At 43.3% G+C, this 22,519-nt stretch overlaps 1 protein-coding gene across 11 annotated transcripts in view; it reads left to right on the forward strand.

Moving 5' to 3' along the window:
- magi2a (membrane associated guanylate kinase, WW and PDZ domain containing 2a) overlaps positions 1-15,095 on the forward strand; it is a 403,568-nt gene extending 388,473 nt beyond the window's left edge. For 7 of the 11 annotated variants that reach the window (XM_033614582.2, XM_033614583.2, XM_033614584.2 and 4 more), the window contains 2 exons: positions 3,204-3,342; positions 12,327-13,152. In XM_033614582.2, coding sequence (XP_033470473.1) covers positions 3,204-3,342; positions 12,327-13,021 — 834 coding nt within the window. In that variant the 3' untranslated portion in view covers positions 13,022-13,152. Of the gene's footprint in view, positions 1-3,203; positions 3,343-3,612; positions 3,751-12,326 lie in introns of all 11 variants that reach the window. The other 4 variants (XR_013490407.1, XM_033614587.2, XM_033614591.2 and 1 more) reach the window with 4 other exon arrangements.
- Positions 15,096-22,519: the final 7,424 nt, after the last annotated feature.

Consider the following 22,519-nt stretch of genomic DNA (forward strand, 5'->3'; position numbering starts at 1 on the left):
TTAAGAGGGGAAAGCGTATTGGCGTTGACCCTGCTAGTCACAAACTAATCAGTAAGAGGCATTAACAAATTCTAACAAGCTTTCTCAGCTTCAAGTGGCAGTGCCGAGGCTTTTAAGAAAATTGTACAGAGTGATTGGTTATTACGGATAATCATTTAGCACATTTAATTACCTCCCTGAGCTTCAATAAAAGACATGGGCTTGGGCTGTGATAGAAGCAACTCCTGCTTCATTTCCACCTCACACTCCCTGTGCTCGGCATTCACGTGCCGCCCATTCAACTTCAGCTCCCTCTTTATTAAAGATGAAAATGGAGATCACTCTCCCTGCTGTTAGGAGGTGAGGATTAATGATCGAACCGTCTTGCCTTCCACCTCTCTTCAGACCACTGTAATGACACCTAATGACTCCCCCTCTCTTGACTCAAGTCCGCTCCTGACTTTGAAATTACCCCGGCCATTACTGGAGGACTTCTCCATTTGTTAGCATAATTGGCCGGCGTGTTTTGCCCTGTTCCCCGTGAATCCTCCCCATTAGTCAACCTCAGAGCCATCTCTTGACGGGCTGAGGGTCTTGAAGGAGGGAGAGGACTGACATTTGACCCCTCCACGTGGTCACAGGAAGGAAAGATGGTCCAGTTAATATTTACATTGGCTGTTAAGTGAGCTGCTGCGGTTACAGGGGTTTAAATGGGCAGGTAATTGGTATTCATCATGGTTTCCTAACAGCAGCCCCATTAGATGGGGTCCGCCATAATTCCATCAAAATTTCATGTTGAAATTACAGCTGAAATTAATGATAAGTGACACCAGTTCATGGCTGGTAACGCTTATTAACACTCACAGAGGCTCATAGGAAAGCCAGTGAATTATAGATCCATAGTGATCCTTATGAGCTGGTTAATAATTAGTTTTACTGTATATCTAGTGTGATCATTTGCAAACCTGCCACAACTTAACTGACAAGTCTCAGCATGTATGCAACACCTTTATTATTCTGTTCACCTATTTTCACCTTTGTGGTTGCTAGGTTTATCAAACAATATGTATTTTTAATGCATGCACAGATTTTGGGCTGATACCGATAAAATAACAATTTTGCCAAAAGCCGATACTGATGGTTTCTGTTGTTGTATATTTTGTTTTTGTCATTATTTATTCCCCCTTTTCCTGCCAGGGAAACAAAGAAATCTTCGTTATGAAAAATCCCTGAACTGTGTTGAAGTCATTCAGTCCTGCATTACATCATCTTTGAATGAGCATAAATTCAATCACACACATTCATGAAACAACCTCTATTATAACCTTCATAACCTGCTTCAAAAGCCTTTTTACGGTTTTATAATGTATCATAATTCCCTCTCTAATATCTCTTTTATGGTGCTGTGAAAACAAACACATTTTTCCCCCAAGCAACTGTATTTATTTTGAACGGCACAAATAGCACAAATCTCTCTGATAATTTCCAATCATTGTTCTATGGTAGGCGACTCAGTCTTGTACCAATTCCTTGTTATTATCGTCTTGCTTGTGATCAATAATATCTTGACCAAATATCTATCGTAATCCATGACACAATCATTTGTATTTCCAAGGATTTTAGGTTTTGCATACTCCAGGATTGCTTTGTCAGTCAGTATTTTAAGGTTCTTAACAAGCTTCATTCTAGAAATTGTAATTGCACAGAATAGATTTGATCTTAATTATGTCCCAAAAGTGAAATGGTGTAAGACTTTCAATTTGAAGAACTGTGTTTAGTTCTTTTTATACACTCATGGAAAAACCACCCCAGACCAGGAGCAGAAAGCATCCACATAGATAAGATAAGATAAGATAAGACATCTCAAGGTACAAATATGTCCAAAATGTAAAGAAAACTAGAGGGAAAAGAAAGAAACTGATCAGAAAAAACAAGTTTGACATGTGTAGCAAAAAAACAAACAAAAATACAGGTGTCTCAGGGTGCTTTCACACCTGCCCTGTTTGGTTCGGTTCAATCTAGTCTCTATATACAGACACTACATTCAGTGAATGTAGAGTCTGTAGGCAAACCCTGGAGATCTTGCTTCCGGAAGAAGAGCGGAAGAGCCCTGGTTTCCGGTTGTAGGCTGTTTGTAGTCCGCCTGATAGTGATCAATTACGTTTGAGCCGGCTGCAGTTGTTGCCAGGTTAAACGGTCCGTGCGGTGAACTAATGAGGCGGAATATAATTGGCCTCACTGCAAACTCTGAATCCATCGCAATGGTTCAGCATATTTACTTGTATATAAACAGAAGTCAGAAACGGAAATTCGCCTCCTCCGCCCAAATCAAACCAGAATGCCAAAAAATCAGGGGTCTGCCCCCAGAGGCTGTATCGCTGTCTGCCGGAAGTCAGACGCCGAATACAGCTGATGGGTTCTGAGAATGGGTTCAATCAAACTCAAGTTCATTTGCCCCCTAAGTGCAGTTCGTTCGGGCAGGTGTGACTACAGCAATCACACTCGGGTGCACACCAAAACAACCGAACTGAGACCTTGAAGAGGTGGTCTCGGTCCGGTTACAAACAAACTCTGGTGCGGTTCGTTTGTGGTGAGAACGTGTTCTGACCTCGATCCGAACTGCGGTCACATGACACATTGTTTGGGTTAAACATGAGCATGGACCAAAGCAAGACAACTCTAGGTCTGAAGGCACCCTTAGTTTATTTAAGCATGTGTTGGACGGACTCCCTGTAGAGGTATGAGCTCATAGTTCAGGCCAGGTAGACTACTCACACAGTTTATTAATGGGTCCCAGGTTCTGTAAAATCTCTAAATGGATTTGTTGAAGGTGCATCTGTTTTTCCAGCTTAATGTTCTGCATCACATCTTTGACCCATTAGCTGTGTGATGGAGGGGTTACAGCCTTACATTTAAATCAAATTGAGTGCCGAGCTAATAGAGAGGAAAAGGTAATGACCCTCTGTAAGTGAGCAGGGAGATTGGAGTCATCTGGGACTGAGAAAATACCAAAAATAGCAATTGTAGGAGAAGGTATAATATTACAGCCAGAAGTCTCGGAAAGGGTGTCAAAGAAGGAGGATGACCAGAAAGGGCCAAGTTTTGGGCAAGACATGTCTGTGACAGGTCTGTTCACACCTGTCACATATAGGTCGTTGATTTAGGAATATTCTCGCAATTTCACAACTTCTTTCATTCTGTGTCACTCGCTTCCTGTCATCCAGGTTGGGGACCAGATTATTGAGATCAATGGAGAAAGTACCCGGGACATGACGCACGCCAGGGCCATCGAGCTGATCAAGTCTGGAGGCAGGCGCGTTCGTCTTCTTCTAAAGAGGGGTACGGGGCAGGTCCCAGAGTACGGTAAGTATCCAAACTTTCATCCACAGCAGCTTCTATGTCTTCAGAATCATATCTTACCTCTCTTTTAACTCATGAATTGTACTTTCTTCACTGTCTTAATATCACTTTAACTCGTGGTAACATTATTCCAGCATGTATCTATATTCATGTTATATCTTCTGTCTTTATATACTCTGTACTTCTCTGTATTTCACTTTAATGTTAAAAAACAAACTAATAATTTGTCTCTTCTGTCTTGACTAACATTAGTTTATCTTCTGTCCATTTCAGTGACCTATCACTAATTGATTGGTCTAGGTTGTTACTTCCCCTTCTATAGGAATGGTATCTTCCAGTCTCTCCATGTGCATGAAAAGTGACAAGCATGGCTCCCCCTATTTCTTCCTAATGGGCCACTCTAAAGACACGGTTTGTGACCATACGAATGTTTTTTCTCTTCATGTAACCCTGGCTTTCTGTGCTGTGGTTTTGTGTGTTGTGTTGCTGTAACCACTTACTCAGGATTTTACCTTCTTCCTTAAAGGGATAGGTAAGACTTTCTGAAGTGGGGTTGTGTGAGGTACTTATCTAACGTCAGTGTATTACCTACAGTGGATGGCAGTTGCCCCCAGTTTGGAGAAGCAGGCAGGAATACTGACACGGGGGCTAAGCAATGTACTGCTGTGGACGGGGGCAACAGCACAGCATATTTTAGCCACCTGAAACAATCAGTATCGGTTGAAGTGTATAGAGCTATATTTACAGGGTTTCTACATCTTAGGGCAAGTTAGATTTAAGACATTTAAAATGCTACTTACAAGTGCAAAGCTTTGATTGGTTGTGACTTATTTATTAACAAATTTGGCTGTTAATCAAGACTCTGCAGCACAGCTAAATCTGACACAAGTGCAAAAACTTCAGTGCAACATTATGCAGATTCATCAGTTAAGACTTGGTGTTACAATCCCTGGAGTTTCAGCACGCTTCGTGCCATAGCATAGGCGTTTCGGCCGTGACCACCCGGCAGAGCCACCCTCCAACACATCATCAGTTGTGCGCCTCAACATCAACGGGTGTTTCGGCCTTTATCACAAGACACCCTCCGTTGAGGCAGGCCCACCACAGGCTGATCAGGCCTGGGTGTGTCTAGACTCACAAGTCAGTCTTTAGACGCTTTGCTTAACTAAAGACTGATGACTTTCTCCCTGATTTTGTGTTTAGATGGGCGGATACAATTTCAGAGTTTAAAAAAACTCCCTACGTTGCAGAACCAATAGTAAATCTGCAGGGCGGTCCTTCGGTGGCTCGCTGAACTCTTGTGCTCGTTAACATAGTCCCACTAGAAACACGTGTAGCGGTACAAAATGACTCAGCCGCGCTCGCAGAAAATGCCGTCAAAGTTAGTGGATGTTTGTCGCGTTTGCGGCGACACATTCTCCCCAACTAAAAGAAACAAACATAATCTTTTACAAGGCCATGACTCATCCGTCCGGCCGGACTATAACGTTAGAGGGAATCGCCTTGTTGTTTACAAATACTTCCGGGTAGAAAACCAGCAGAGCTTTTAGCTATATATATATATATATATATATCACCACAGCAAGACAACTCTGTATCACCGTTTAGACTAATCCGATGTTTGTAAAGTCTATAAACACAATGATTGAACGAACATTACTATTTCTTAGCCGTTAGCGGTGTCTGTAATAGGTAATAACTCATTAAACAGTCCGTGAAAAAAGCGGATATCTTAGTTACAACATGGTTGAGCTAGCAAAGCAGTTTTGTGTTGCTATGTGTGGTATTTATTCAGTTTTGGGAAATCACGATGTCTAGAAAGCATCAGTGGCTGCAGCTGACAGGGACAGCTAACGTTAACACTAGCAGCAAAGCTAACATCAGGATCGTCATCTGTTAAAAGCCTCCCGTTGTCGGATACGACATGAAACTACTCCAGTTAGCTCAATCATGTTGTAACTAAGACATCCGCTGGAAATAATACTTTCTTCACGGATGAGCACACGTTTGATAAAACGGAGTTAAATCTCTCGGCATCCATTTTCAAGCTCTCTGTGTGTTTGTTTCCTTGCGGACGAGAAAAGGGGAGCGCACATTTCTGAGAAGGCGTGTCCTTTTCAAAAATGCAAGAGGTGTTGCTTTGTTGCTGGCCATTTTCGCCGGTGTGTTAAACACACTTTAGAAAGGAGTGTCCCCAGACTATCAGAAGGCGGAGATCTCTGATTGTCTGGTGGTGAGACTAGGGTGTGTCAGAAGGTTGGCTCCTCCGTGGTCACCTAGGGGCCCAGACGGGATCCTTTCTCTTGACTTCACCTTGCAGTTGTATTGGCCAGATCCTTGACCACTTTCCTCTGGGCTTGCCCATTAATCCCAATTTCCTTGAGGAGCCTAGTGGTGGATCTAGCGACGAAGCCTCTGCAGCCCAACTCGATCAGTTGCACCCCAGGTTTCTAGCCTCTAGTCGCGCTACGAGGTCAACGTAGCACAATCGCTCGCGTTCAAACACCTCCTCCATTACATCCTCCCAAAAGGCCAGTTCTATGTGGAAAGCACGCTGACATCACTTCTTCAACCGGAGGACCAGGTCTGATCATAAGCTGGTTGCAGCTATCTCGGGTGAAACTATGAGATGCTGGCCCAAGTCAGCGTGCGTTTCCCAGTCCCTGGCACCATGTAGCAGGCTTGAAGAAAGTTTGTCAAACTCACAGTGAAGATCGAGGTGGTAAAATCCCACATGCTGAGTGAGAAACACCCTTGTCTCATATAAAATTGGTCCTAAATTTCGTTCCAAGTGGCGTTTAAAAAGTCTTAAAAACTCTTAAATCTAACTTCCTTTAAGATGTAGTAACCCTGTAAATATAGCTTTACACACTTAAGCTGATAATGATTTCTTTAGTTGGCTAAAATATGTTTTGCTGCTGCCCCCATCCATGGCAGTACACTGCTTAGCCTCAGTGTCAGTACTCCTGTCTGCTTCTCCAAACAGGGGACGCCACCATCTACTGTATGTAGCACACTCAAAGTGGATAGGTACCTCATATAACCTGATCTAAAAATCCAGACTGTCCCTTTAAGGAATAAACAACAAATATGGCTTCAAGCTGCAGGAGGTCGTAAGATTAGAGAACGTAACTCTTCCTGACCAGCAGATAAATCAGCAGCTAACCACAGGTCCAAAAATATAGCAATAGGAGCGTTCACCCTGGGTCAGCCAGAGGAGATGAACATGAAATATTTCGGTAGATTATTTACCCAGTGGAACCTTGTCGCAGCTCGAACTGAGCCTGGAAAGGGAAATTTATTTTTTTGACACATCGGGTAATAAAACTCAGATGCGTCACTCACTCTTGCGGCCTCTGCACCACTGGCACGGTGCTCACTTTTCAGCATCCTCCCACTAGAGAGAAAGACGTTTTAAGGGAACGCCGCAGCACCCAGTGATACACATTCATCAGCGCGTGGCCTCAGGGGTCACCCTCCAGCCCTTAAACACAGGAAATAGAGGGTTTCCCTGTGTTGGCCCTTTGCTGGCAGCCCTCTGTTCCAGCCAGGGATTTAATCTCTTTGTGTGGAGAGCTTTTGTTACACTTGCCTTGAGATGCTTCTCCAGCCTTGAAATATGCACACAGGGAGTCTCGCTGTGGTCAGGCAGAAGACACAGTCCTCCATCATTAGCGATCTGTTGTGCTCCCTTCTATCGGAGTCGCCATGCTGCTTGAAAGTAGAAGCAGCTTTTCAACCCACATGTTCTGTTCTGTGTGGGCTTGATTCAGCATTTCATCACTCGTAGTTTACAGGCACTTTATTTGCATACTGGAAGGTTATGCAAATCATCTATGGTGATTAATTTGGCTATTTAAAACATTAGCATACTAATGTTCAAAGGAGGGAGTTATTTTTGTTTCAGGTTCCTCGTGTGCTTTTTAGGAACAGCTGAATGCAAAATGAAGAACAAAAATTTAAGACTATGTGTGTGTGATGCTGGCATAAAGACGTGGGCATGTGCATGAATATTATTGTGTGGCTGCTTGTGTGTGTTTTTGTGCTTCTGTCTCACGTTAGATCTGCACCTCCAGGGCACATGTTTATCAAAGGCCTGAGAATTAACTTAGGAAATTAAGAATGCTCTGACAACATCTTAATAGCAGAAATGCTTTGCTCCTTGTATTAAAGTGACGCTACATCAAACTAAAGGATGTCATCCCATAATTAATCAGATGTATGCTCAGAGGAGAAGCCAGTCACACATTGGGATTAAGCCTCATTCTTCATTCTTCATTTTCTGTGTAATATTATTCTGTAAAACTCTGTTTGATTTTTATGGTTTTAATTTAAATCAAGAAATCTTGAATATCTGCAGCTGAAAATTAAAGCGCACTTTGTCAATGTAGTATTGTATTCATAAAGCTGGGAGGGTTGTAAGAGACAGATTTAAGGTGTAGTGTTCAGGATTTAGGGGGTTATATTGGCAAAAATGGAATATAATAAGTATGTTTTCTTTACTTTATAATCAATCTAAAAAAAGAAGCTAACACTTTATTTGAAGGTATCTACATAAGGGTGACATGACACTGTCATAACTATGACATGACATTGTCACGAAAATAATCATTATGTCAAATGCACCTCTTTTTGTGTTTATGACAGGTTGACATAATGATTATTATTGTTATGACAAAGACATCCTCTGGTAATGTCATCCTGGTTAATGTCAAGTTGTCATTATAAGGACATCCCAAACAAATGTCATGTCAACTTGTCATGACAAAGACATCTTCTGGTAACGTCACTTTGATTAATGTCAAGTTGTCATAATCAACCCAAACAATGTCAACTTGTCATTACAAAAACCGATTGACACTTAATGACAGCAGTCATAAACGTTTATGACATGTACATAATGTACATGACAGGTTCATGACCGTGTCATGTCATAGTTATGACAGTGTCATGTCACTCTTATGTAGATACCTTCAAGTAAAGTGTTACCAAAAAGAATTGTGTTTTTGTTACCTTAGAATTAGTCGTTAATAATAATAGTAAGAAACTGTCTTATTCAGTGTTTTTACCGGTTTAAATCACTGAGTCCGGGTGTTTTGGAGAGGAAGAGACCTCTGTGGATAATTCAGCTAACCGTAAAAACCTCCTGAACATCTGGATCTAAAGTTATCAGAGAAAAAAGGAGAACACACATTAGCAGGTGCTGTGCAAGGTGGCCGTCTCGGACGTGCACACCGTCAAAGAAACACTGATTTGTAATGTGAGACTGCTTTATTCCATGTGATGTCCGGCTTAAGTCACTCCTCCAATTGTTTTGAAGCAAAATAGATCTCTGTGGGCAATTTGGCTCCTGGTAAAAATCTCCTGAACGCCTAGATCAGAAATGAGATGAGCACTCATTAGCATGTGGTGGGCAAGCTGCCTATCTCAGACGTGCCAACTCTAGGCAGTTATACAACTTTGTAACAAAATTAGCCCGTGATTCGGACCACAGCAAGACAACTCTAGGTCTGAAAGCACCCTAAGATTTCTGCTTAGACAAGCCCAAAGAACACTTCATCCAAAGGAAATTAAAAATTTCAGTTGCAGGCAGAAATGGGTCCAAAGTGATGCTGCAGAGGCCAAGTTTTCACTCCTGTCCTGACTTTTTTAGCCCTTGTAGTCGATGTGGCTCAATCACCAAAGACACTGGATCGTACACTTCATATAAAGCAACTTCCATCTTATTTCAGACCTTCCCTCCCAGGTTAAGTCACAAACGCACAGAGAATTATCACCCAACTCTACAGTTCCCGTCAGCTCTGGCTTGTTTCAGCTCATCGTTTTGTTTTCCCAGCCAGCAGCTGTAGTGTTTAGCTTCACTCTCTCTGCCCTCAATGCGTAGCCTCCGCACCAGCAGGCAGCTGTTTACAGCTAAAACAGTCTAAAAACCCACTGTACTCTACCTGCACAGCACCAAACAGCAGGCGGACAGATTTAGTGACTATCTGATGAACACGGTGGATCATTTAGCAGCTAAAGAGACAGATGTATCCCTCAGGAGTCAGTGAATATTGGATATTGAGTGAATAAGGAGAGTGGATATTGGATTAACATTCATCAGGTGGACACAAACATGACTCCAAATGAATGCTAATGCTGCTCTCTGTCTGCTGGATGTGTAATTAGACAACTGTTTAACTTAAGTTTCACATATTAACTTCTAAGGCGATGTCTGTGTTGTGTTCACAGCTTGTTGCCGCTGCACCCAAGCGGACAAAACAATAACTTGTGGCAGGCTTAGAGGAGCATTTCACCCTTTAAATAACCATTTGTATCACCCTGTGTTACTTTGAATGGTGAAGAATGCTTTGCTTTTCTCACATGCCTCCACGGTGAACGAAGAATCCAAAAACAGAAAATTCTTGATGAGTTGAAGTCTGATGCTGCTGGGCCATGGGGCCTGGGAGCTGATGGATTCAAAAAGAAGGACAGAACATGGAACAAACTGTTCTCAACATGTACTTCTACACTTTATTTAAGAAGCTAAAGTCCTTTTTGATGCTTAAACATGTGTGAATTAATTTTTCTGGTCACTTGGGGCAGCCAGCAACCTGTCAACACAACACTGACATATAATCACCTCATTAAGTTGATATGGTAAACATGTTAGCGTAGTGGTTCCCAACTGGTCCAGCCACGGGATCCAGATTTCTCCTTAGTCATTAGTTCAAGGTCCACACAGGTTAATACACTTAGCGTCATGCCTGTGTTTGGCCATGTCGTTGAGCTAGTTTGCTGTCTCTGTCAAGTAGCTGTCTGTTATTCACTCATTCTACAGCAGGAAACAGCACTTCAAAATAAAAGCTATTTGCCAGAAATTCACTGTACTTCAAAATAAAGTGTGTTTTTTACAAACTTGACACATGCACTTGACCTGCGACCCACCAGTTGGCAACCACTGTGTTAGCAGACTGTTTCCTATTTACACGTTCAGCAGACATGAAGGAGTCATGATTCTGTCCACCTGTTAAATGTAAATCCAATATTTACCTTCCTTTGAAGAAATACTCCACCTTCCCAAATGGCCATTTGTATATTAATTAGTCATTCCATGTTACTCTGAATTTGTGAAGAAAACTTTTATTTTCTGGCATGCCTCTACGGTGAACAAAGAATCCAAAAATGGGGAACATTCGTGATGACTTTAAGTGATGGGGGCTGCATTTAACAACAGCATTTACAAACTCTCACATAGCTTGTGCAGTAATCATATGCTCAGTACTTCCCAAACAGACAGCCTTTTCTGACAGGGAACTGAACTGATCTATTTTCTCTTTATAGCCAGACTCCATTGACAAAAACAGTAATTTTGCCTTGCAAAAGAAGCAAGCTGCTGGTCTATTGCTGCCTCAGACAGGTTGCTTGTTTGTGTTATTGTGTGACTTTGGTGAATCCAAACTTAGCCTTGAAAACACCAAAGTCACACAATAACACAAACCAACCAACTGTTCAAGGCAGCAGCGGATCAGCAGCTCCTTTGTTCAGCAACACAAAATTGTTGTTTTTTTCAATGGAGTCTGGCTTTAAAGAGAGCATTGATGAGTTTCACTCTTTGTTCAGTTCACTGTCAGGAAAAGCTGTCTGTTTGTGAAGTACTGAGCATACGACTGGATTAATAAAACTTTTTGGATTCTTCGTTCACCGTGGAGGCATGCGAGAAAAACAAAGTTACCAGGAGGTGAGTAATTGATACACGAATGGTTATTTAGGAGGGGCTGAAGTTTTCTTTTTTTATATATATACATATATTTTTTGGGGGGGCATTTTTAGCCTTTATTTGACAGGACAGACAAGTGTGAAGGGGGGAGAGAGAGAGTGAGTGACATGCAGCAAAGGGCCACAGGCTGGAGTCGAACCTGGGCCGCTGCGGCAACAGCCTTGTACGTGGGGCGCCTGCTCTACCACTAATCCACCGACGCCCCGGGCTGAAGTTTTCTTTTAAGGCGTGGAATTCTCAAATTCAGTGATTACTGTTATGCTTCTCTCATATAGCACAAATTTACATATTGTAGTTAGTTTTATGGCGACTCAGCAGAAACGTAAGCCGACCAGCGCTTCAACAGAGCTGACAACAGGCATTAACACAGCATGGGATAATCACAGGTTTCTTAAATCCAACACACACACACACACACACACACACACACACACACACACACACACGTAGTTCTCTTTCAGAAAGTCATCGTACCAGGCACACTGTAGGTAAAAGACTGAAAACCCAGTGTACTTAGAAATGACCAGGTACTCTTTTCTCTCCCTCTTAGTCCTGGATCTAATATGCTCCAGCGCTGCGTGGGAGTCTGCTTATAATTAGGTCTCATGGTGCCGGTGTAGCTAGCCTAGCCCCTGCCCCCTGCCTAGCCCGCTGAAAATGACTGATGGCCGAGGGACCGAGACTCATCGGTGCAGAAACAGAAGCTAACAGTCCGTGAGAGTGGAGAGTTTCGGAGGAGCGCGCTGTAGATTCACTGCAGCTGCTACACTGGATACAGACTTCTTTGGGCTTAAGAGAGAGAGAGAGAGAGAGAGGGAGAGAGAGGGAGAGAGAGAGACTGACACTCTGCCCCCGAGGTTTTCATTCTCGCTAAAGCACCACCCTATTGGGCACATCATCCATTTCATTAAACCTGTTTTCGATTTTCCGCCAAGGTTTTAGATTGGCCGGGGCTTTAAAGAGAGCTATGGGAGGCAGATTGATGTTGTCTAAAAGTAGTGTTGCCCTGTGACACATTCGGAAGTAGGCTGTAGTGCCGCTCTGATGTTTACTTTAATGCTTTTAGCTTGTAGAGTAGGAATGATTGCTGTGTTGATTATTTTTTGTTTTGATGTGGCTATGCAGTGGCATGCGTGCAAGCTTTTAAGCAGAGTGTGTGCGTGGGTGTGTGTGTGTGTGTGTGTGTGTGTGTGCATGATTTTCACATTATTGACTGTGCATGTTCCAGATAATTCCGCCCCATGGGATGCTCGCCCTTCAGCCTCCCCAAGCCTGTCGGAAGTAGCCCCTCCCATCGACAGCCTTTCCATGTCATCGCCTTCATCTCATCTGGCCCCGGCCCCCGACCCACCTCACCTGCCGCCTCTGGACGTCCCCCGAGACCTGGCGGCGCGAGACAGCAGGACGGAGCGTTCGAAAAGCCCCCAGAAGGCCGAGCTGCTAAACCCAGATCCGATCAGCCAGGGGAGGAGAGCGGCTACAACCGGTGGGAGCGGCAGAGCCAAGAAGGAGGGTGGCAGGTCCACCCACAAGGGGCACAGGGTTCAGCCCACTTCTGAGGGGGAAGTGGGCAAGGAGGGGGAGCCCAAACCTTCCAGGAGCACCAGAGGGAGGTCCAAGGAGAGGAATGCAGGGGAGAACAGAGAATCCACCGAGTCTCCCAGTGGCTCCAAGCTCCCGCACACCAACGGGAACAGCAGGGACGATGTGGAACGTTACGGTGGCGGGCAGCAGGTGGAGTCAGAGCCCAGGCCCAGGGAACTGGACAGGGGCCTGGGAGAGAGCCGGCCCAGCCTGCCCAACAAGAGCACCAGCAGCGCAGCAGGGAGGAAGGCCACGGTCTCTCCCGGGCCTTGGAAGATCCCCGGATCGGACAAGCTGCCCAGCACACTGCGCACAGGCACGTCCACGCTGAGCAGATAACACCGCGGCGCCAGCCGAACACAGTGGCCACACTCATCTGAAAACAAACCCGCCATCCTCATGCCTTCCTGTGCTCCTTTATCCCCCCTCCATCCCGTTCTCCTGCAGACGAAACCACAGGGGGGCAGGGTGATCTGGACCACGTGTTTTTAGAGTTTTATTTATGATACTGTACTCTAAATTATTTTGAGAAATATTTTACACCCACCACCTTAAGAACTGGAAAATCATCCACTTAAAAAATAAATAATGGAAGTAGAATGTGTGTGTAGCGTGGCGGGGAATCAAATAGGGGGTGCAAACTTTATTCTCCCCGAGCAGAACTGGGGGACAAACATGCAAATATAAACAACTGACAGGAAGCAGCTGTCGGTGGATTTCTTTTTTACCTTCACAGTGGAGTCTGTTTTATGAAACGGAATGTTCAGAAGAAAGTTTGCCTGTTTTTGACGAGAGCGAATGGAACAAAAGAGCGACAGCGGAGATGAAATCTACTCATCGACAGAACTTTGCCTTAACGGAGACTGAGTGGGCCTGAATCTATCTTGAATAATCTATCAGATGATTATAGACATAGATATATTATAATGAATATGAATATGTGGGATCATTTTGTAAATAAGATCATCTTTAAGTGGACAGAACCTTCGCTGAGCTGGTTGGAAGTCCTAAACGGCATGACATGGACCAGAGCTTTCACCGTGATGACTTCTCCCTCCTCTACACTCCCGTTCAGCCCTGTGACCGCAGCTTGGGGGTCTCGGCAGACCCGCTGTGCTTGACTTCACGATCTGTTTGCGCTTGCGGGGGTGTCGTGTCAATCCATTTTTCTCATTTCTTGTGCTAAACGAACAAAGCAATCTGCGACGGCGGTGTCCAGCCGGACGCTGAGAGAAGGAGCTCATGTGATACCGACCGAGGGGCAGAGTGCCTTAGACTGACAGAGAGGTTGGCTTTTAAGTCAAAGGTTCAACTCCAAACCACTTGAGAGGGTTCAAAACAGGCTGCTATACAACATCAACTTTACAGATATAAATAATAAACTGTATTTTTTCAGATACGAGTGTGATACGGTGAAATATATCATTTATTTCACAGGCTTACGTATGAAAATAACCAGAGGTCTACGATCTTTATTTGTGCAAGTGGTTCATTTTGGGTCATGATAGTTTTCATTTCGTAATGAGGTCTGACACCAGTAATCTCCATGAAGAATTTATCCTCTGAGATGGTGTTTTTTTTAAATGTCAGCACTGAGCAGAGCTTTGCAAACCAAACTACTAAGATCTGATATTGAGTCGTCAAAGAATCAATCTTGCCTGTCAAAAGCTCGCTCGCCTAACAATCTGTGACCTGAATGAACGAACGCCCTCCGTTTGAAAATGAAAGGTTTCTGTCATTTCCAGACAGGCTGAGAAAAGGTTGCACCTGTCACAGCTACTGTCAGCGGCTGACTTTGATTTGTTTTAGGTGATTCTGTCGACACTGTGTGATATTAACAAGTACGTGTCCATGCCAAAGCTCCCTGTAGGGTAGATGCAGTTCCAGCATACACTCACCTGCCCCAGAGTCGGACTCTATTTGGAAGCTATGTGCTGCAGCATAAATGTAAAAGTGTGCGTTTTACAACCTGACAGTTTGCTAAGCCCTGCCCTCCTTAGTTACTGTTGCTATGCTTGTCATGCTTTCAATTTACAGTGATAACACGGCAGATTTATTTTACAGCTTGAAACAGTGGGTCCTTTGTTTCCGCCAGAAGGAAACACAAGCAGCCTCTCATTTCTTCTCAGTGCTGTCACTAGCAGTGTATCAGCTGTTGCTAACCAGCTAACAAAGCCAATATCTAGCTCCATGACTCGACTGAAAACTGTGTCTGTGGCTGACTTTTTAATGGGGAGCGTATTTATGTTCCCAGGGTTCTGTGTTCCCCCAGATTAATATCCTCTTAACCCTTTGAAACTTGGCTTGATTTCTTTTAAAAACATGGGAAGAAGGCAATGAGCATATGGAAGAAGAAATGAGCAAAAAAAAAAAATAGCAAGAAATTAGTAAAAAGAGAAAATTAAAAACAAGAAAATTAGAAATAAAAGACAGAAAGAAAGTTAAAGACAAACAAACAAAGAAATGACCCGGAAAAGTACTTTAAAATTATAATAACTCTGTAACATAATTTTGAGATGTAATGTATAATAATAATAAAATGTAAAAATGTATGATAATAATTGATATTATAAATATCGTTTTTCCCTAGCTTTTTCTTTTTTCCCTCATTTTTAAAATAACTTTCTAAATTTTTATTTGTTTATTTAATTTTTTTGCAATTTGTCGGACATTTCATGTTACCCATGTTTCAGAAATAAATCGCACCAATTTTCTCAGGGTTCAAAGGTTTAAATACTTGTGAAAGGTGTCTGAAAGCAGCACAGGAAAAGTGATGTCACTCCAGGTTTCAAAGGGTTAATGTGACACATTAAAGGGTAACTTAGGTATTTTTCAACCTGGATCCTATTTTCCTATTTTTTGATTCTAATATGTCTAAAAGTGATTAATATGAACAACAGTATTTATAAATTGGTCCAGTATTGAGCAAGAGGGCTGCAGCCAGCAGTAGCGAAACAGGCTGCAATGTAACCATGTGGGGCATTTGTGCACCATCAGTTTATGTCCACTAGAAGTGTTTGTTTTGCCACTGACAGGCTCAGATTGTGATTATAAGTGTCATTATGGAAAGGATCCCTACAGAGATAGATCCTTTTGTTAAAGGAAAAAATTGCCAACCCAAAAGCCACCAGACTCCATTTAAAAAAACAGTAATTTTATTTTTCCCATTTTCCAATTTTATCATTGGAAAACACACTTCATTCAAAGTCAAAAGAAAAAAAATACAGCTCACAAAAGTCATCTTGGTTTGTCTCTCCACTGTTCCAACAATCACCAACTCTGATTGGGTTTAAATTAACTCTTAATTCACTCAGTTGAATGTGAAAATATGCTGGATCTATACATGCTAAAATAACTCTTTATTTAAATGGAGTCTGGTGGGTTTGGAGATGGTGATTTTGGGGCTCTTTCTGGTCAAACAGCAAGGATCCTCTCCTAATCTGAGCCTGTCGGTGGCAAAAACAAACACTTGTAGTGGACATAAATTGACGGCACAAACCTAAATTGAAGATGCGAGTGGTTACATGCAGCCTGTTTCCTGTGGCCAGCTGCGGCAGTCTCTTCAACGAAACTACCACTTTCCAATATTGTTTTCATTAGCCACGTAAACACAAAACATGGGAAAATAAGGTCTAGACTGAAAATACGGAAGTTACCCTTCAAGGAGATGTTTCAAAGGGTTTTATGTCTCTGCAATGTTTTTGCCCATGGTCAAATATTCAGTGTGTTCCTCTGGGTCAGTTTGTTGAAATCACCCACCTACAGCTTATATCCAGCTGATGGTAAATATTCTTTGAAACATATGTCCTTGAATTTGTGGGTGAGACAGTTTTCTTGACCTCAGACATTGATATCTCCACAGTGGCCGAATGGATTCTTACCATTTGAGCTGCATGTGAAACATCAACCTCCCCATTACTCTGCTAAACAGCCTCGTCCTGCATTAGCAAAACACTGAATTTGTCAAAAAGAGGCCTATGAAGTATGTATGATTATTAAAATAAACAAAACCAACATTCATCTGCACACAATGTGATGACACAGAGCTGGTTGAATATCAGCAAAGTTTCCCTGCTTCCCTTCACTGGTTCCTGTACAGCAGGGTCGGTCTTTTTATAATCATTATAAAGCAAAAGCAGCATGTGTATACATTCAGTAGGCTATATCTTCAGTAGCTAGCTAGCTAACCCTACACTTTTCAGGGTTTGATTTTGGTTTTGGAACAGGGAAGAAACGTATATCTTTTTCCAACCTCTCCAGGTAACAAGTAGTCAGGGGTCGTCAGTTTACTCAGACATGGGGTCCCATAAGGAAAAAGGTTGGGAACCACTAGATTCATCCATTTATTCCACATTAGCTCCTTCTGATTTTGTTTTTTTTTTTAAAGGCTAAAAAGAAACACCTCCAATTCAAACTCTCTGAGTGGTGAGTATTGCTCAGACTGCAGCCTCGTGCACACCGTGTCCAAAGCTTGACAGGTTGTGCAGTGCCTAGTTACAGCTGCTAAGCTGTGACTGAGCATTTGATGTTCGGGGCAGGGTTTTACGCAAACTGTCAATTTTGAGATCAACAAATCTTTTCACAGCGTCCATACCTTCCCTGCAGATCTCAAAACTCTGAGTGGCAATGTTTTTTTTTTCCTCTGAATGAGCCGACATTAAGGGCGGAAAAAAAAGGAGTCATAATACCAGAACAAAAGTTTCCTCTGCTTCCTCTGCTGAGGGAAGTGCAAACAGTGTTTAAAGAATAAAAGAGCAAAGGAAGACAAGTCATTATGTTTGCCATTGTGATCCGTAATTACACCAGGCATAAGCGGACTGACTTTAAAGCACAATCTCTCACAGAGGGTTTGGGAATTATCACGTCGGAGGAAATCATCAGCCATGCACAAACGGCTCAGACCTTCAGGCACTTGTAGACGGTGTGCAGGGGGGCCGAAACTAAATTTTACATCTGTCAGACGAAAGGTTGCAAACCTACATACTGTCTCATTGTGCATCATCTGACCGCACTGCTTCTTTATCTTATGTTCGAAGCAGAGACAAAAAAAAAAAAAGTGCATATTTTTGCTCAACGTTTGCACAACTCACTGCTTTCCACATCTGAGCTGTCTCCATCGAGCAAAATTGTAAGTACTTTGCTACGGAAAGTAAAAAGAACAAAAAAAAGACATCTAATGGTGTAAAAAAAATATATATATGCGTGTTGACATGACAGCACACGCTCCACCCAAGCGGCTCAGTATCACTGTGTAGTGTTATAGCAGTGTATAGACCCTGAACAAATATCTCTATAAATATGACTCCGTGTACTATTGATGGTCACAAAGACTGTAAGTGGAGCAACTATTTTTATGAAATGCAACACTATGGATATATTAACTTTTGCAAAAATCTTGTTTACCTGTATGATATTCTGAAACGCTGTCAAAATAAAAGAAAATCTTGACACGACATCAAAGATTTATTCAGGACCTGCTGCTGTGTGATTTATTATGGGTGTCTGTTTTTATTAAACAGTTCATGTAGAAGAAATGTACAGGTAACATTTGACTTTAAGCCATTTTGGGATATGTTGAAACTCAATTTAACGTGACAACACCTGGTATGGGTTAGGAAAACATCTTTTTGCTTAGAATACCTGGTTTGTTCACTACAAATATGGCTGGAAATGTCCCAAACTTTTGTTTTAAATTTCCCACTTTTGTTTTTTAACAGAGGTCTCACCAAGGTGTCAGGAATTGGCTAGCCAACCACTACGTGGTCCCTTAGCCCCGCTCCACTCCACTGTGAACTGCTTCGGGAGGATGGGAGTGGGCAGCAGCTTTAGTTGGTGGCTGTAGCGGCTCCATTCAGCCAGTGAAACCCCCTAGTGCCGAGTGTCACAACAGGCTGATGGCCAGCAGCAGTGCTGGGTCTGTCCTCTGTAAGGGCAGCAACAGAAAGTTTGCTGACTGTCTCCCAAGCTGCTGCCTGCTTTTGTCCTTTTGAAGTGGTTTGTAGAGACATGGGAAGAGAGGCGGAGGACATACTGTGATTTGAGGCTCTAGCTAACGTTACCCTTGCTTCTTACCGCTGTGGAATGCTTTACTGCGAGGAGAGCAGGCAGTAGCTCAGGAGACAAACCTTCGGTCAGCAGCTGTACTGGCTCAAATTTGGCCAGCACAAACCCCACAGTGTCCTGGTGTCATAGCAGCAGTGCCGAGTCCATTCTCGGAACCCATCGGCTGTATTTGGTGTCTGACTTCCGGCAGGCGGCGATACAGCCTCTGGGGGCAGACCCCCGATTTTTTGGCATTCTGGTTTGATTTGGGCGGAGGAGGCGAATTCCCATTTCCGACTTCCGTTTATATTTAAGTAAATATGCTGAACCATTGCGATGGATTCAGAGTTTGCAGTGACCCCAATTATGTTCCGCCTTGTTAGTTCACCGCACGGACCGTTTAACCTGGCAACAACTGCAGCCGGCTCAAACATGATTGGTCAATATCACGCGGCCTACAACAGCCTACAACTGGAAACCAGGGCTCTTCCGCTCTTCTTCCGGAGACAAGATCTCAGGGGTTTGCCTACAGACTCTACATTCACTGAATGTGGAGTCTGTTTATAGAGACTATGCCGAGTCTAACCTTATAGCTGATCCAGGGGCAAGTCACGGCTGTCCAATTCCCCACAGTTGGGGTTTGCGTTGGCTGATTTCTGTGTTGCTGTGGCTGCTGACTGGGGATCTGTCTCAGGAGCTGCTGCCCATTCTCCTCCACATTCTCCCCCACACTCGCCAAGGTGTCAGGAATTGGCTAGGTAACCTCAGTCTCGCTCCCCACCACTGTGAACTGCTTCACGAGGAGGAGAGTGGGCAGCAGCTTCAGTCGATGGCTGTAGTGTCTCCAATTAGGCTAGTGCAAACCCCACTGCGCCAGGTGTCACAGTGGGCTGGTATCCAGCAACAATGCTGGGTCTAACCTGTGTAAGAGCAGCAACAGAAGGTTTGCTGGATTTGGGTTGCTGTGGCTGCAGAGTTGGGGTCTGTCTCTAGAGCTGCTGCCCCCTCTCCTCCAGGCACAGTGGTGTGTAGCGGTGTGGAATGAGGTGTAGGACTGAGTGTGATTTGAGGCTCTGGCTAACGTTAGCAACACTACCTTCCCTTCTCCTTGCTTCCCGCCACTGTGAACTGCTTAACCCCGAGGAGAGCAGGCAGCAGCTCTGGACATGGACCTTCGGTCAACGGCTGTAGCTGCTTGAATTCAGCCAGTGAAAATTGAAAACCCCCAGCGCCCTAGTGAAATAACAGCAGTGCTGGGTCCAAACAGTCAGCTGATCCAGCAAGGAGTCAGGGTAGCTCCTTCTCCCGGTGCTGAAGTTTGCATCGGCTGATTTCAAATTACTGCAGCTGCTGATTTGGGGTCCATCTTAGGAGCTGCTGCCTACTCTGCTCCAGGAGTGGTGGTGTGTAGTGGTGGGGGAGTGAGGCGTAGGACACAAGGTGACTAATGTTAGCAGAAGGCTAAACTATTAGCAACATTTCCTCTACATCTCTGAAACACTTTGCTAATGTTGACACCTTTTACTTGAGTTATTGTCAGACGCTCTTTATGATAAGTCCATCTTTCTCTCATGCGTTGCTTTGCAATGTAGACAGTCTTGAATCGCAACTTTCTCTGCGGGATTCTCCGCCGTTGAATCAGACTTTGACTGAAGAGACACACATATGTATCTGTAGAACAGTCAATAGAAATGCCTTCTCTTTGAAATTACCTGTGATTGGCCAGAGTCTCCTGTCATGAGCTAGATTATCTAAGGCCTGAAAACAGTTTTCTTTTAATCCACTTGAATTAAAATATGCTCAAAGTTTATGGTGGGATTTTTGCCCAGTGAAGCCAAATAAAACTGCCTACCCCAGATTAGATATTTTACATCTGTGTCATTAAACATATAGCTTTGTGAATAAATACGTTCCTTTTATCAGTTTACAGCTACATTATAGTGTCAAGGGGCAGGAGGTTAAAGTGTTACCAGTGTGGGTCTGTGCTTTTGTGTGTTTGTAGGTGAATGAAACTCCTTTTTAGCTTCTCTCTTTAAATGTTTGTACTGTGGCAGTGTCAGTATTTGACCACATGGGGGCGTCTGATAAACCAGGTACAATACAGCAAGTATTGTTTACAACAACAACAACAAAAATGGCCCTGATAATGTGATTAGCTCGGGGAGACGTTGGCTTTACATGTACAGAATATTATAACTGATGTTTCCTGTCAGCTGTGTGCAGGGTGAATAGAGGATCCAGTGGTTCTACACCATGCGTGCACGTTCTCCATATGGACACTAGAGGTCAGTGTAGGCCAGGAGTTGTATGCAGCTTGGTTTCATAATTGTTGAACTTACATAAAGTTATTAGTCAGACATTTCCTCTTACAGAATGTTATAGGGATTTTATCATCCAGTGTGATGTCATGATTTCATAAACATTACATCAAGCACACTTTAAATAATGACTGTTTGAGTTAAACATTTCTGCTCTTGTGTCTGTGGTCGACATTTATGTGATCTTCAGCCTCTTAAGCAGCTTTGGGGAATTCATAACACCAGTGTGTTCACTTCCTCCAGTTGATGCTGTGGTTTTCACACGTACATCCTGTTGCAATACGCATGAGAAACACATGAAACACAGCTTGTAAGCAGCATGGTGATTAATTTAGGGTTGGATGTTACATTTTAGTAAGCCTCACACCTGACCTGATTTCATGTCTTCTTTTAAACAAACTGACAAACAGTGTTTTTATCGTATCAAAGCATTACGAGGTGCATGCTGTAAATATACAGAGGTGTGTGCATCAAACAGACCCAGGAGGAGCGCGGGGTGAGAGATGAAGCACTGCAGGAGCAGGAGAACCAGCTCTCCTGCAGAGGCAGCGCTGGTCGGGGCTGCCTGCTGCCAGCTGGAAGCTGCTGGCTGCTGCGCGTGTTCTCCACAGGGGCGAATCAATCCGGAGCTGTACTCATGTCTCCACCGGGAGACAGACAAGCTCAGTACAGGCCTTAACAGACTGCTCTGCTCTCTCTGAAGAGACCAAGGACTTCAGACGTGTTTATCACACGGCACTCAGAGGAAATAACTCATATTTTATACATTGTTGTGCTCAAATCTTCAGACGCACATGCAGTCAGATGATGAGCAGGGTGTTACACAGCAGCTTTATGTAGGGATGGATTATAAGACAGTGGGCCCCTGGGCTCAGATATGGAACAGGTCCCACAGCCTCTCCTAAGTATAAGCAAGAGACAATGACTCTGTGATGGTTTTGCGTCTCTTTGAAGTCTTTATGCATCTTTTTGTGGTTCTATGTCTCTTTGTGTCTTTTTGTGTCTTGTCTGGCCATTTTGTGTCTCTTGTTGTTGTGTACCTCTTTGAAGTAATTGTCTGTCTGGTTGTTTTGTGTCAAATTATGGCAGTTTTTGTCTCTGATGTCATTTTGTGCATGTTTGAGGTAATGTTCTGTCTCCTTGAGACAATGTTGTACCTCTTTGAAGTTATGTGGTGTCTCTGAGAAAATTTGGTGTCTCTAAGGTCATTTTATGCCTCTCTTAGACCATTGCGCATTTTCTTGAGGTAATTTTGTCTATCAAAGGCAATTTAGTGTCTCCTTGTGGTTGTTTTTTGTGTAATTTTTTGCATCTTTGAGGTAATTCCATGTGTCTTATAGGCCATTTTTGTGTCTCTGAGATAATTTTGTTGCTCAATAAGATAGTTTTGTCCCTTAGAGGCAATTTTGTATTTACTTGGTTTCCAGTGTCTCCTTGTGGTTGTTTCCTGTCAAAGGAAGGCAGTTTTTTGTCTCTC

The sequence above is a fragment of the Epinephelus lanceolatus genome, chromosome 23 (genome assembly GCF_041903045.1).
Source record: "Epinephelus lanceolatus isolate andai-2023 chromosome 23, ASM4190304v1, whole genome shotgun sequence".
Taxonomy (NCBI): Eukaryota; Metazoa; Chordata; class Actinopteri; order Perciformes; family Serranidae; genus Epinephelus; species Epinephelus lanceolatus.